Source organism: Thalia democratica, chromosome 2 (assembly GCF_965202585.1).
Source record: "Thalia democratica chromosome 2, ktThaDemo2.hap1.1, whole genome shotgun sequence".
NCBI lineage: Eukaryota > Metazoa > Chordata > Thaliacea > Salpida > Salpidae > Thalia > Thalia democratica.
The window spans coordinates 45224386-45240191 of record NC_139166.1 but is presented as its reverse complement, the minus strand read 5'-3'; the positions used below and the strand labels follow the sequence as shown (position 1 = coordinate 45240191).

At 25.7% G+C, this 15806-nt stretch overlaps 2 protein-coding genes across 2 annotated transcripts; one reads left to right on the top strand and one right to left on the bottom strand.

The window, feature by feature from the left end:
- Positions 1-978: 978 nt before the first annotated feature.
- LOC145828610 (sulfoquinovosidase-like) lies at positions 979-9004 on the bottom strand. Its single transcript, XM_082936367.1, has 13 exons — positions 8861-9004; positions 8624-8795; positions 8200-8307; positions 7938-8058; positions 7567-7750; positions 5770-5931; positions 5473-5590; positions 5114-5205; positions 4858-5056; positions 4277-4396; positions 2142-2293; positions 1669-1861; positions 979-1238 (listed from the first exon to the last, which is right to left on the bottom strand). Exons 1-13 carry the CDS (start codon positions 9002-9004, stop codon positions 979-981), a joined length of 2025 nt encoding a protein of 674 aa, XP_082792493.1.
- A 3184-nt stretch (positions 9005-12188) lies between these two features.
- LOC145828609 (uncharacterized) lies at positions 12189-14375 on the top strand. The gene is made up of 7 exons (XM_082936366.1): positions 12189-12332; positions 12594-12724; positions 12928-13046; positions 13323-13570; positions 13721-13936; positions 14004-14138; positions 14325-14375. The coding sequence occupies exons 1-6, from the start codon at positions 12189-12191 to the stop codon at positions 14019-14021; spliced, it is 876 nt and encodes a 291-aa protein (XP_082792492.1). The 3' UTR covers positions 14022-14138; positions 14325-14375.
- Positions 14376-15806: the final 1431 nt, after the last annotated feature.

Genomic DNA, 15806 nt, shown 5'->3' with positions numbered 1-15806 from the left:
AAAACAGCAAAATAAAAACAAAAAGATATATTTTATTTTGGTTTGTCAAAGGTACACAAAAGCCAACTAAATAGCTTTTTTTTACGTCCCAAAAAGTTGTATCTAACAAAATTGCTAGACAGTAATATAGTGCCTAATTGAAACAAACGCAATTACTAGTTAAGGAGCATACATCTTAATAAATGTTGAACTGAAAAGTAATTCTAAAATTTATAAACAAATTTTTTATTAGGTTTAATTATATATACTTTTTGAATATACCAACATAAGATAGTTTTCAAAAAACAACGTACCAAAACATCCGTTAGTTATAAATGAATATATTTTAAGTTTGGTGTATATTTCTACGTTTAAACCAATTTCGTTTATTGTAACAAAAAATAAAAATGTAATTACAAAGTGTTATACATTTAACTAACTTCAAATCTAAATTAAACATTGAAGAACAAGTACCAGAATAACTTTCTGAGCAATAAATAGAAAAACATCCAGGGTTCGTTACATAACAAATCCCAGCTCAAATTCTCTTTTACATGTTTGAAATTTGAACTATAACCATCTGAAAATTTTCAGTATTTTTATATTTTTTATTTATTTTGAAATTACTCCATAAATAAAAATAAAGTATACTGTGTAAGTAACGATAAAATTACTTTTACAGATATCTAATTAAAAAAAATATTATAGTGTTCAAAACTTTCAATGAGAACTTTGTAATATGTTTATGTAATCTTTGTTAAAGTCTTGCTCTTAAGGTTTACAAAGTTTTACTTTTATAAATTAATTTTTAACATTTTCTTAATAAATTCAAGCTATATTTTTGTTTTTGTAATAAACTTCAAAACCATATTATAAAGTACAAATAGTACATGTAGTTGATAATGTGCTGATCTCAGAATATGTTTTATTTAACAACTAGTAATTCTTTTATTATAAGTATATGCTCAGAACATTTTTGGCAGATGATGAATCACTCTTTTATGATAAAAACACCAACTCACAGTTTTGCTTAATTTCTTCAAACAAGTCAATCCATTTTGAGTCAGCTTTATAAAACACTGGAGGATATCCTAAATCTTTCACGTCAATTACAACGTTTGAACCTTTGTAATCTTTGCTCTCACCGAAAGGCTCAACAACGATTTCGGTATCATTCCAAAGATAATACCAAGTCCCTGCTGGAAGGTAAACTGTCCAATACGAGCAGTCTTCGAGTAAAACCGGTGCAACTAGCAAGTCTACGTAATAAAAAAGTAAGTAGAATAAAGAAGTTAAATAGTTTATGTTTGAGAGTAGTATATTATAAAAACTTTTAAAAAATGCTGACTTCTTAAAAACATTTAGTCTATATTTCATTGTCATATCTACAAAGCTGTAGTATTAATTTTTGATAATAAGCAACACTTTATATACTTTATAATTTTATTAAAAAATTATGTTTTCAAGTAAATAATTGAAGACTTACTTTAAAATACTGAAGTAAAAGGAATTAAAAAAAATTGTCTAAGACGCATCGAACTTGTAGATTTGCAAGCCACTCAATGTAAACTTAAACAAATTTCAAACAAAGCAAAAAACTAAAAACGCTTTAATGCTATTCACTAATTAAAAAAGCTTAAACATTTTTTATTACACTCTTTTATATTAGAACTTTTTAAGCAACCTCACCTGGACCGTACATATATTGAAACTTGATGTCGTATGCCACATTATCGTCGGGATATTCGATAAAAATTGGTCTTTGCGCTGGTATACCTTGCTGGCTGTTTATTTCAGCGATAAACGAGTGGTACGGGGTGAGCAAAGTGTAAATTTTTGTGAGACGAGCAAAGGATGTAGATGTCTGCTTGCTTGTATAAACCTGGTTAAATGGCATACAATAAAATCGATTGCTTTTGTAGCAATAAGACTACTCAGTACTATTAGAATAAATAAATATGATGATAGGAAAATAATTTAAGATTAAGAATTTTTTTTTTTGTTTATAAAAATATTCGAAAAAAATGGCTACAAAAGTAAAAAATAACTTAGACTAAGCTTATAACTTTTTATTAATGTATTATTAAATTTGGCCTGATACCAATGACAATTAAAATATTTTTGCATGATGTTGCACGTATAAACAAAAAATATTTTAAAACCTGCCAATTGATTGTTGGTCGGTTCCCCTCATGAGTTCTCATAATCGGAGTAAAAACAGCCATTTCCGCCCATCTTAGCAGTAGTTCTTGATTACGGACCATGCACATCGCTGAAACATATCCCCCAATGTCTGAATGACTTATTCCCATACCTTGTTTGAATAGAGTTTAAAAACATAAACAATAAAGAAGTTCAACACAAAAACAACGTTAAATTTTCATGTAAAAAAGTTTCAACCATATAACTGTTTTATTAGAGTTAACATTTAATGATTGTACAGGTTGTTACATTAATATACATAAAACTTATAATTATATAAATTTACAAAATATCTTTCATTTTATCCTAATAAAATCAAAACATTTAGTTTTATTTTTTCCTTACTAATCGTTTAAATTGCATCTTTAAACATAGAAAAGTTTTTAACAAAATACAATTTAAAAGAGTGCACGACAATTTCCGACAATTCAAATTCAAAAAAAATTTAAAGGGCCACAACTAAAAAAGTAATATATATTTTTAAAATAAGTTTTAATGTATATATATATATTTTTTTTTGATATCTTAAAAAATATTTAATATTTTACAAAAAGAAAAAATGGCTGGTAGATATTAATAAGAAAAACATACATATTTTTTATTTTTTTTTAATGATTCTACTTTTTAAGTTGTGGCCCCTTAATTTTTTTTTTAGGTTTTATTTTTCGGAATTTGAATTGTCATTTAACCAATTTAAAATAACACAAAAGCCCTAAGTAAATACTGAAACCGTATATCCAACCTATTTATTAAACATATTACATATTAGGTGGTTATTTAAAATTAGTTTAGTCTGATTAAATCAAAACAGTTTAAACAATTCCTCAAAACTTTAAACCTTAAAATTTCAAACTGTTTTGAAAAAGTAGGGCTGCTAATTAAATTTTCCGCTGTTTAGGATCTTTTCATAGCATTTCTTACTGTTGAGTTGATTTTGTTTTGTACTACACCAAAATACAACTAAATTTATCTAGAGACATGTTCCTTTATACTTAGTTTAAAAGCCATTAGGTTTGATATTTACTACTTCAGTATCATTAGTATTTGTAAACACTTTTATTTTCTTTTGATGTTATTGAGTCTTTTCCCGTTTAATTAAGTATGTACCTAGAAGTGGTAGTAAAAAAATCATAATGTTAAATTTAAAATACTTTCTAATCAGTATTTCTTTTAACTAAAAAAAAACTCTAATGAACGGTACTGCAGTAACACTGGGTATTTTAAGAACCACAATGTTTAACTCAATTTGATTGATTAGACTGTGACTTCATTATTTTACTCACTGAAATTTTATCTAATTTATCAATCAAATTTATGATGAGCATTTTTTTGTATTCTGTGGTACGAGGTTTGAACTACACCAAATTTTCTTCGCTAGCAGCGAAAAACTGTAAGTTAAGGTAATGGCTCGTGGAAGTTGGCTTTCTATAGACTTTGGTTAGAAATTTACCGCACTTTTTTAAAACTAAAGCATTAATAAAAGTCAACTTGTTCTTTGATTTAACATTTTCTAGTATTTCCGATAAGTTTATGTGCTCTTTTTTATTGTACAATTTTCACTCCGTTTTTGTTAATAGAAACCATTACTTATGTTACTCCAGATATCTTGTATTTGGGTACTTAGTTTTTTATTTAGAGGTTGTTTGGTGTTCAATATACCTCACTAAATATTGATTATAAAGGGCTAAAAATTAAAATTTATTTTACTTCGTTTAGTATAAAATAAAAGACTGATACTTAAAGTATAAACATTTTCTATTTAAGTTTTTCCCTTGAAGGTTATCTTCTTGGGAAGATAAAGTTAACATACAACTATTATAAGATGAAAAAATTAAAGGACAAAGAGGTAAAGTTTTAGATTTTGTAACTCATTTTTCAAAAATGGTAATATAAATTATTAATACGTGTTTGAATTTTAAAAACAAAAAAATTAAGACACTATAATTTTAATTTAAAATGTTTGTAAGTTTATATATTTGCTTTGAGTTTTTATAAAAGTAAAACTTTTTTAAATGCAAGCAAAAAGTTTTTAAAATTTTATAAGTAGCTTAGTTATTTTTGTTACCAATGAAATCATTCAATATTTAATGCGTACCAGACATTCCAAGTGACAAGGCAGCAGGTATGGTTGACGCAAGTCCATCACTGTATGAAAAATCTACATTCTGGTCTCCAGCCCATGCAGTAGTTGCATATCCAGGTGATCTTCCGTATCCTGCACATAAACATGAATACGATGAATTTTAATACTAATATATTATAAAGTAAAAATAGATAAAAATTTTTAGCTATCATACAAGTATCATTAGGCTGTTGATGGTACTACGATACAGTTTAGTGTCAATGATGTATAAAGTATATTCGTATATTTATATAAACCTTTTATATATTTTGTTAAAAAGTTTATTAAAAAAAAAGCTTAAAGTCTTTAGTTAAATCATTTGTTTTTGATTGTATGTACTTATTTCAACTGCTTTTATACCTCAAATGTAATATATTTTAAAAACAATGGTTTTAAAGTAAGGGATTGCTGATGTAAAAAATTTTTTTTTTCTATTTGCTAAATACAAAAATAAATAAAGAAAAAAAGTGATTTGATACGCAATAAGTAACTTTTTACATAAATGAAAATACTTAAAAAACACTTGTTAAAAACAAAAATCTATACTATCTAACCTGATCTGAAAAACAGAAACGTGTCTTCAACTTTTCCCTCTTCTTCTAACGCTTCTCTGTTCAACTTAGCCCACATTTCTGAATATTTGTTGTGCATCAATCTGGGGTCTTCTCCGCTAAAGTAAACAGCGTCATCAACAGTCAAGTATTCACCACCAAAATCTGCCATCCAGCCACCAAATCCTAATTGCAGCATTTCCTAGAACATGTGGTAAATGTTGTATCAAGACTATGATAAAGTAAATAAATTTTAAACTTTTAGTATTGTTTTATACCACTCGTAGGCATCGGGGTTTGTAAGGTCAACGGTTGCGCAGTCCATTTCAAAATCGATAATTAGTGGACTTCCTAAAGTCAATAAACACACGTTTTTATACAAAGTTTACGTAAAACAAAATAAACAAAAAAACTTTTTATATGAGCGCATTTAAAAAACACCTATTGTTTTTTGTCAAGTTACTCGTAAATTATAGAAACATATTTAGCTAGAAATATAAAAGAAATGAGGACTTTAATGATTTGAACTTAAAGTTTTTACTTGCATATCTTTGTATAAAGTTGTAGTTAATAGCTTGCTTTGAAACGCTTTACTTAACATAATTTTCTTAAATAAACCTTGCTTGTTTTTAATAAAGTATCCATGTTTTTCTCCTTCATTGTACATTTCGCTACCAACTATTACATGTGGGTTTATGTAAGACAAAAACTTCACATTTTCATTTTCGTCAAAGTCCTGTTTTAAAAGAACAAGTGTTGTGTCTGTAAAGATTATTTATTAATTACTGACTTTTATGTATAGTTAAATAAGTACTGTAAAAATTATACTATAATAAATATTTTTGAAAAATAAAAATAAAAATATAATTTTTTGAATTAAACTAAACAAAAAAATAAACTAGTAGTATAAAAGACCTTTATAACTTTGTCTAAATTAGGGTAGAAGTTTTTATTCCACCTCCAATTCCAGTAAACACGAGAACCAAGCTCAGTGAAGTAGTTTCCAGACCAATCCTGAATCCAAATAGCGCTAACTTCTACGCCTTCATTTTTTAGGTTTTTATACGTTTGAACTACCTAAATAGTAATTTATTTCTAAAGCGCTGTTGTTAAAGTTAGTAAAGCAAAAAAAAAAGTTGCAGCAAAACAGAAAGAACAATTTGTAAACTTTTTCATATAATATGCATAAGTTTTACAATAACTATCTTAAGCCTTTTTTTGTTGTATACACTGCTTTGGTAGATCGAAATTCAAGGAAATCCGTAGTAAAAGATGTATTCTAAAATGTGTTTAAAAATTAAATAAAGTGCATGAATAAAATATTATTCTAAAATGTATTTTTGTAAATATTTTATGTTTGTGTTTAAGTAATTTGTACTTATTACTAAGGTTTAGAATTTTTTAAACACTTCGTAAAAAAATAAAACAAGTAAAATTACATTTTTTATTAGTATGTTATAAATAAAAAAATTAATAAATTTTCAAATTATTTTTAACAATTTACCTGTTCGTTTTAAAAATAAAAACTTAAATTGAAAATAATTATATCTGTTAGTAATTTTATTCTTAATGACAAACTAAATGATATTCCAATAAAAGGGTCAATTTAGAAAATTTAAAACTGCCCGATTACAAAAAGTTATTGATTTTCATCTTAGTTGGTAAAAATATGTTTTAAGGTAGCTATGTATTTGACAATTAATTCATCTTCAATTTCTTATGAATAATAAATGATCTTTAAAAAGTTTCACAAGTAACCTTTGATAATAAACTTATATTTGTTAAAAACCACTTTTGTAAAAAAAATATTTTTGATACATATGACAAACTCTTATAAGTTTTAATTTAAAATCAAATCAGATAAATATTTTTTGCTGATGTTTTTATATTACTATGTTTTTTATACTATATCTGTTTCTTTAGTATAATTTATACAATAATGCGCAAATTAAATGATTTATTTACTACCAGGTTGATTTGCCACCGAAACCTGGTAATAAATGAAATACATAATTTGAACATTATCATTTATTATTTAAATAAGCTTTTACATTTTAGTAAATCGAGCAAACTTTTTTAGTTAAGACAAATAAATACAATATAATTTATACAAATTAATTAAAGTGATTTAAGAAGTTTTAAAACAATAAACTAGCCAACAAACCTAGTAATATAGTATGAGTTATTTTAAAATTTCTTACTTTTTAAATACGACCGATATTTAAGATTATTGATGAATTTAGTGTCAAGTAATTTCAATTTATTAAGAAACAATTAGTAGAAATTTTCACATATATAAAAAATAACTAATAATCTTGTTTAATGACTTATTAAAATATTAATAACATGTACTATTTAAAACAAAAATACTTGTAAACTAGTAGTGGAAATTTCTAAATAATGTCAAATAAAAAGTTTTATACGTTACATAATAACACAAACTTTAAAATAAAACTACATAAAAATACAAAATGTATGAAAGAATAACTATTTTTACTACTTAAATGCTTTATATATTTAAAAAAAACATATGTGAATGTTGCTTTGATAATAAAAACGCATAAACAACCTTATTAAAAGAAATATAAATTAAGTTTTCATACGACATGCAAAGTGCATTGGTAAAAAGTGTTTTATCTAAATAAAAAACTTGTTAATATATTTAGTTTAAGTTTTTAAAACTTTTTTAAAGATAACATAAAATAGTTTTACCTTTTCCGTACCACCTTGTAGTCCGAGTACAGCTCCATTGTACAACCATTTTGGTGGTAATGGCTGTCTACCAAAAAACGAAGAAAGATTTTTAAGTACTAGAGTCCAAGTTGGAGCTGTCTCCATGAACATGGTTGCTGCTGATACGTCTTCCCAAAGCTCAATTTCATGATAATTTGGTGACCTTCAAAAGACACTTAGAAAATGTATAAATTATTAATATTTCTTATGTAAAACTCAAAGTTATCAGGTTGAGCAAAGGTTGAATAAAATATTTAAAAATTTTTTTTCTTTAATTATTTTCATATGAAAATACAAAACTTTCATCCATATGCTTTGTTTTACGTCTAAGCGCAACAACAACAACCAACTTAAAATCAAGAACATGGTAGTGGTTGTAGTCTAAATGGTAGTAAACCAGTCGGTCTGTAACAAATGTAGATTGAGGCCAGTAAGTAGTATGGTAATCCCCGCCCGCTCCACTGTGGATATCTATTAAGTAACTAAAAAGTTAACAGAAATATTATTTAAAAACTTGAAATAATTTATTAAACGTTTCAAGTCAAATTTTCATTAAGTTATTTAATTTTTGTCACCTTATTAATAAAAGCCGTTCATTAGCTAATTTAAAACCTGCCATTTTTGTAAGAAAAGTTGAGTGATTTCTCCCGACACCTTGTTCTCTGGCCCAAATTGGATAATTGTGACCTTTCAGGGAGAAATGGCTGTATTGTTCTCCTCCTTAAATTTTATTCTATGTAATGTATGCAACAAAAAATGCAATGGTTCAAAAACAAGTTTGTGCAAACAGCATTTTTTGACTAAGAAACAAAACTTTAGCAGCACTCTGTTATAAAATGTTATTTAAAACTTTTAGTGTTTATTAAAAAGTATGTATAGGAATACTTTACTTTTATTTTAAAATAAAAACTAGTAATTTAGAAATAAATAAAGCTACGAACAAAATCTGACTAAAGTTTATAAAAAAAAACAGCTTGACGTTAAAAGAGTTATGACAACTTCTTTTTTTCTTCGAAGTCCAAAATAAAAAGCCAACCTCCATATACGTGCTCTTCTTCTTCAGCAAACAGTTTAAGCCACAATCTGTTCACAGATTTATCTGCAACTTCTGTTACCTTAAAATAATGAACTCCATCTAAGCTGCTTCTTCTCGTGTATTTTTCACAAACTTCGTCTCCTTTTTTGCATTCATCAAACAAAATACGAACCTTGTATTTACGTGTTTATTAAATTAAATTTCATTACCGTTTGTTTAACATAAGTCTGAACTAACATATTTTTTGTCGGTTTTGGATTTAAATTTAACTACAAATGGAGATTTATTCGAATCTTCAGGGTTTTTCTCTTCAATTATAAAGTTATCAAGCGTCTCTTTAGCATGAAGGTCTTCTATTACATCAAAATTACCATGATTCATGTGGTAACTAAATGGGATGATTTTTTAAAAACAATTACTTTATTAATATTTTATAACTTTTATTTAGTATGACTATTTACAAACTTTACAGATAGATTACTTACCTAGATTTTCCAGAACCAATTTCTAAAGCAGGCTCGGTTTTGGTATGAGCCAGAACCTTTCTTCCATTTAAGTAGACATCTGTTTATAACAAAGATATTCTTATGGAAAGTGATTATTTAATTTTTTAAAGCAACTAAGTTCGTTAAACGTATAAAAAAGTAACAAAAACATAATAACCGATTAAAGTGTTTGAGTAATAACTATAGAACCAAATATTTCTTGACTAAGCATTTTGCGTACTTAAATGCTGAAACTAAAATACTCGAAAAAAAAAACTTAGCCAAAGCTTAGATTTTTTTTATAGTATGAATGTTATATATAGTTTTTGTTTGTAAACCGTACAACATCTATTAAATTTTACTTACTTGCTGCTTTGAAAATTTAATTAAAATCTTCACTTACAAAAAAATATAAAAAACGTAATAGTCTTATCATTGTTTATTAAACAACAAAAATAAAAACGCTCAAAATATTAGGTCCTAGGACTTGGTGCACGAAAAAACCTTTCGGTTATCGAGTCGCACACCACTTGGATAAATTTTAACGTCTTGTCCAGGACATACATTTTATCAAATGTATAATACGAGGGTAGTTTTTTTTTAATTTAATTAATTTTAGAGCTGTAGTATTTTTTATATTAAGTTTTTACTATTTCAAAATTTAAGTGTGTTATCAAAATACTATTGATTTTTCTAAGACTTTTTTAAACATTAAATATTTTAATTCATAATAGGATGTTGAACGAAAAAAAAAGAACTCAAAAAGTTTGGTATAAGTACCTGATGTACGAAAAAAACTTTTTTGTTATCGTGTCATAATCCATGGATACAGTTTAATTTCTTGTCCAGGACTATAACACTTAAACTATATAAAAATATTTATGTACGTAAAATATAATAAAAGTAATAATAAAATAAATTTTAGTTCGTTTATTATTCAAGTTTGGTAGACAAGGTTTTGGTAGAAAACTTTACTATTTAATTATAAAATCAAATAATTAAAAAATTAAACTACCTAAATTTCCAAGTTTTGTTTCAAAAGTAAAGTGCCCATGTGTAAACTTCAACAGTAGGGAAACAATAAAAATAGAATTTAGTAACATACTTTAACTAACTTTTCAAATTAATTTTAATTAGAAACATTAAGGTTGAAAAAGTCTTTAAATTATACTTTTAGTCTGTTTTTATCTAGTTTCAAATCAACTTTGGCTTTTTTCCCAAATGTGTTAAAAATTAGTTTTATCAAACAACAAACATACTTTTTGCTTTGCTTGTTTTATATTAAGTTTTTTCTAATAACTTTTACTTCGACACAAAAAATTTATAAATAGTTAAAATATATCAATAATTAAAAAACAATAACAATAAAAATCAGTAATACTAATAGTAATACTACTAGTAATACTGTTGTAAAAGCAAGGAAATTGTAGGTTTTATTGTAACAAAAAAGCAACTTATTCCTTTCAGATGACCTATGCAGAAATTAAGTAATTATCAATATGAGCTTTATAACACGTTAAACATTAATAGATGTGTACACAAACTTTGATACGTTGCTTACTTTGATTATTTTGGATATAACTCTAAAAAATGTAGTAATTCTTAAATTTATTGTTATTCTATACAACAACATAAAAACTAAATTCATTATTTTAGTATGTCTGATGAAGTAGTATTTATTTAATACATAAGCTCAATTTTAAAGTAAAAAGAAAACTAACTATTTGGCTTTTTTTTTAAGACCACAGATATGGTTTCCAATAACAAAAATAAACACTAAAAAAGCCTTAAAAATTGTCCGACTAGTTTTGAATGGATAAATTAGTTTTTACTTTACACTGGACTGTTGTAGATTAAAATTAAATTTTATTTACAAACTCGCATACTCTTTGAAAATGTTTGTTTTGTCATATCTTATTATAATTTAACAATGCCATAAATTTTTTTATTGTATGTCTATAAATATTGTTTTTTATAATACAAAAACTGCGCATTTTATCGTTTTACTTGTTATTTATTTTATTATTCGTTTTGATATGCGCTGATTTCCGCTGAAGGTATCAGTTTAGCAAAAGTGTTCACAAAAACACTATAAACTCCTTTTAGTTTCTTTAGTACTGAAGGAATAGTACTTTTCAAGTGAAAATATTATTCAGGAGATTAAGTATTAAGAAATGATTAATATAATAAATCCTGACATGTAACTGCTTTTCGAAAAAATTATTTTCTTATCGCGTCACAAAGAGTCTATGAAAATAGAAACTTGTAAAAAGAATTTTATTAGCAATTTAACTATTCAAAATAACATTTTGTTTATAAAATTATTGTTATACAAACTTTATATGCTAAACTTAATTCAAACAAATAAACATTTTAAAAACATGTAAAATTTAAAAACTGGTTTTGACTTATTTCTTTTATACAAATGTATATTACTTAATTGTTATGAATGATGAAAAATTTACAAGAGCTGTACAATTTGATTTTTTTTTTTACAAATTTAAAATTTTAAGTATTTGCAAACTTTGACCGTATACTAAAACGCCAAACTTGAAGCTTGGATGATTAAATTTTAAGCTCGTTTTATTAATAAGCGTATTTTAAGAAAACAAAATTATTTTAAAAACAAGGCTTCAAGAACTGGTGCTTATCCATCAACTTAACATTATCCATATTACGTTCTTAAACTAATAATAATTTTTTCATTTTGACTTAAAAAGTGTCAAAATTTGTATGATATTTAACATATCTTTCATTACTAAATTATAATAACTGTAAAAAGGTCTTTAAAAAGTTAAGTAAATTGTATTTAAAACTAAATACTTTAAGAGTAAATTTAAACCAAAAAAAAATGAGAATGGTTCAAAAAAGTGTTTAAAAAAGTATTTTTATTTGCGTTATGTTTTACAATTAAACTTTATTTTCGTCTGCTATGATACAACATACAGCCATGCTAACAAGTATTATGACGTAACAAGGCAAACAAAAGCAAAATCTTTTCCATTGTTGTTATGCTAGGTTGAGCTGACAGTCAAGAACTGAACTTTTAGCGTGCTTTTAAAAGCCTCTATTTACTTGCTATGAAAAAAGATACATCTGTTTCCGTTGATTACTTTTCAAGAATATGTATTTTGCTAATAAACGATGGTACTGACGCACTTAGATGGTTCTTAGAAGAACATCTACCCCTTAATGATGACAGAACAAGCTTGACTTTTAAACAAGTTTGTAATACAATGTACAATTTTTTATGTTATGTTTGTGTATGTATAGTCTGTGATTTGCAAAAGTCTAAACTGAATTTTTCTAAGTAATATTTTCAAAAAGGTGTTTTCGTTTAATACAGTCTGTATTTTCAAAAGGTTGAAACTTTTTTTTTCTTGTTAGCAAATGAGCTACTTCTGATGATGTTTCTAGAGTTTTTATTATAAGTACAAAACAACCATGTTTTTTTTTATTTTTATAATTTACAATATTCATAACAGGTAGTCAAGCTGAAAACAAACTACTTAAAGTTTTTGAAAAATGAACAACAACTAAATGATGAACAATACGACCTAATAACGTATGGAGAAATTGATAACTTGGATATGAAAACATTATACACTTTAATAAAGTATTTTTTTCGATTAAATACATTAAAAATTTCAATAACATCTTAATTACAAATACTAATTGAGTCGATTAAAAATTGAAGTTAACTCACAATATCTCAACACTGATAGTTTTTTTTTTGTGCACAAATTTTAAAATTGCTTTTGCTGTTAGTACATATTGTAGCTAAAATATTTTAAGTAAACAAAACATATGAAAATTTAGGTTTATCACTCAAGTACAACCGGCTGATTGGAAATGGTGGAGCCGTCATCCTCAAGAAAATCAAAAATCTTCTCTCTTTGACATCATCCGACTTGTAAACATAAAAAAATCCTTAAAATGTTCGTTGAATTTTTTAAAACTTAGCTGAATAAAATTTAAAACTTACTGCAATTAATAAGATATAACTAAAATAAAGACTAAATTCATTTAGTTTTAAAATTAAGTTTTATGCTAATCATTACAGTTATCTTTTCAATGTGACACAAGTATAATATTATCTAGTAGCTAGTTTGTAGATATTGCTTTCTAAGCTATAAAAATAGTAAATAAAATCATGTTAAAACTTACGCTATTAATACTTTACACTTTTGTTACTAAATTCTAAAACTCTGTAGGTTTTGTAAATGGAAAGACAATGACTCAAGAAACTTTTGACAACTACTGGAGAAAAACATGTCAAGTGTTAGATAGACTCAACTGTTACAAAAATTCGATGAGATCCTGGAATTATGACGTTCTGTCTCTGCACCATAACAGCATGGAAAGCAGTAGAATTTTAAAAGTGATGAAACATCACACGAGCTCTTTAGAAGAACGAAACAAAATTTACATTAGAGAAAAAGATTCTTTGTTCGCTAAAAAGGTTATTAGTTTAAAACTATACTTTTAATTAAGCAATGTATGTAACCGAAAACATATTGTATCTGTTTTCAAGTAAGTTTATTGTCTTAAAAAGTGTTATAAATAAATTTCATAAATTTTTATAATTGTACGACAATCTTTAAACTCGTAGGAGTTACCTACCGAGATAGAACTTAAGGATCTGTATTGTAATTTTGGGCAGATGAAATCGATTGTTCAATCATTTTGTAACTCACCAAAAAACAGTCAAATCAATCAAAGTTACTCAGAAATAAATTTAGAATCTTTTACAAAAAATGAACATAAAGAAAAATTACAGATAGAACTCAAATGTATTAATAAATACAATCAAGGTAAATTTGTAAATGTAAGTTATACGTAATTAGCCACTAAACTACAAAATATTTCTCACGATCAATATTTTTGATATTTAGACCAACAAAGTTCCTTAGTTTGGACAGAAAATTTTAGTAAAGAAGTTTACAGTAACAGTTTATTGAAAAAAGCACAAGAAGAAAAAGAACTAGATGAGAATATTAAAAAGCTGTTAAGTCAGCCCATGGATAAAAGTAGTTCTATAACTAGTTGTTAAAGTATTTTTTTGTTTTAAGAGAAATACAAACATATTTATTAATACAAACAAATGTTGAAAGTTTTTAAGACTCTAATTACTATATGTATACTACAAATCAGTTGTTAACAACAGATTTATACTTTTTAAACGACTTTGTGGTAGTTTTTATAAAATGATAAAGTCTACAGGAACCTTAAGTGAAAAAATTCAATCAACTTTAAAAAGAAGATACTTAAAAGATTACAAGACGATAAGTTTTAAACTTTTTAAACCTGTAATTGAGATTCCAATGCGTGAACTTCGTTTTAATCTAGTTAAAGTCGAAAATTCAAGTTCAACTGAAAATATAGAATATTTAAGCAGTAAAAGTTTAAAAGATCATCAACTTAAAAGTTTAGTGATGTGGAAAGACATTTTTATTGAAACTAACATAGTTATAAGGTTAGTTTAGCTCGATTACTTTTAAGGAATATTTTTGTGTTTAGTGATTAATGATTTTATTTTAACAGTGCACAAGCGTCATTTGGGAAAACAACTTTTTTGCAGCACGTTTGCTACTTGTGGGCTTGCAATGAGATTGATAGTTTAAAGAAATTTAAGCATGTTTTTTATTTAAACTCTCAAAATATTGGCAACAAAAAGAACTTCAACAACATTTGTGATTACATTATTGACTCAGGTTTATAAAGCTTAAGTAGTTCTCTGTGACTTAATCTAAGAAAGTTGTTGGTTGTTTAATGAATTTTGTATATATTTGTATTCATTTATTTATTTCTTCGCATAAACATGAGCTTAAGTACTTTTTTTACGATTTTGAAAAATATAAAATATGTTTTTGGATAAAAAACTATTAAAAGTCTTTACAAGCCGGCATGTGGTTATTTTTTTTTTTTTTATGTTATAAACTTTTTTTTAATGTTTTTAACATTTTTACTGGAAGTTTTATTTTTAGAACAAATTTCTAGCTTAGATGACAAAACAAGACTTCTTACAAAAGAACTTGATAATACTCTAAGCCTAAACAATGGAAAAAATTGCTTGTTTTTATTCGACAATTTTAATTGTACTACGAATTTCAATGATGAAATAAAACATGTAATAAATAAACAAAAGTGGCCAGAATCAACTGTCATAGTTTCTATTAAAACAAATGTTTTTACTGAATCAAAGAGACTAGTTAAAGAATCGATTACAGAGTGCATCAAAAACAATTTTTACTTGTTCAAATCTAAATACTGGTCGAGTTTCATCTTATCTGGATTTAGTCCTGTTGATGCACTTTTGAGTGCGAAAAATTTTCAATCAAAGTGTACGAGCAGTTTAAACGATTTAAAGCTGTTGAGCCCAGATATTTTTAAAATGAACTACCAACAACCGAGCTTGACTTTTTTGTTGATTGCTTACATTGATGAACAACGTGAAAGTGGATCAAACCTGGACTTGAGCCTTTTTGAAGCTTTCAGTGCTGCTTGCAAAAGGTATTAAAGCTTTTAATAAACTAAAAGTTAAAAAAAATCTTTAAAGTAGTAGTTTAGTAGATATCAAGATTAATCAGGAAAGCTAAAATTTACAACACTAAAATTAGAATATTTTGTTAGGATAAAAAAGTTTTGTACCGACCTAACTTCTATTTAACAGGTGTGAGCTGGCTGTAGCTGAATTA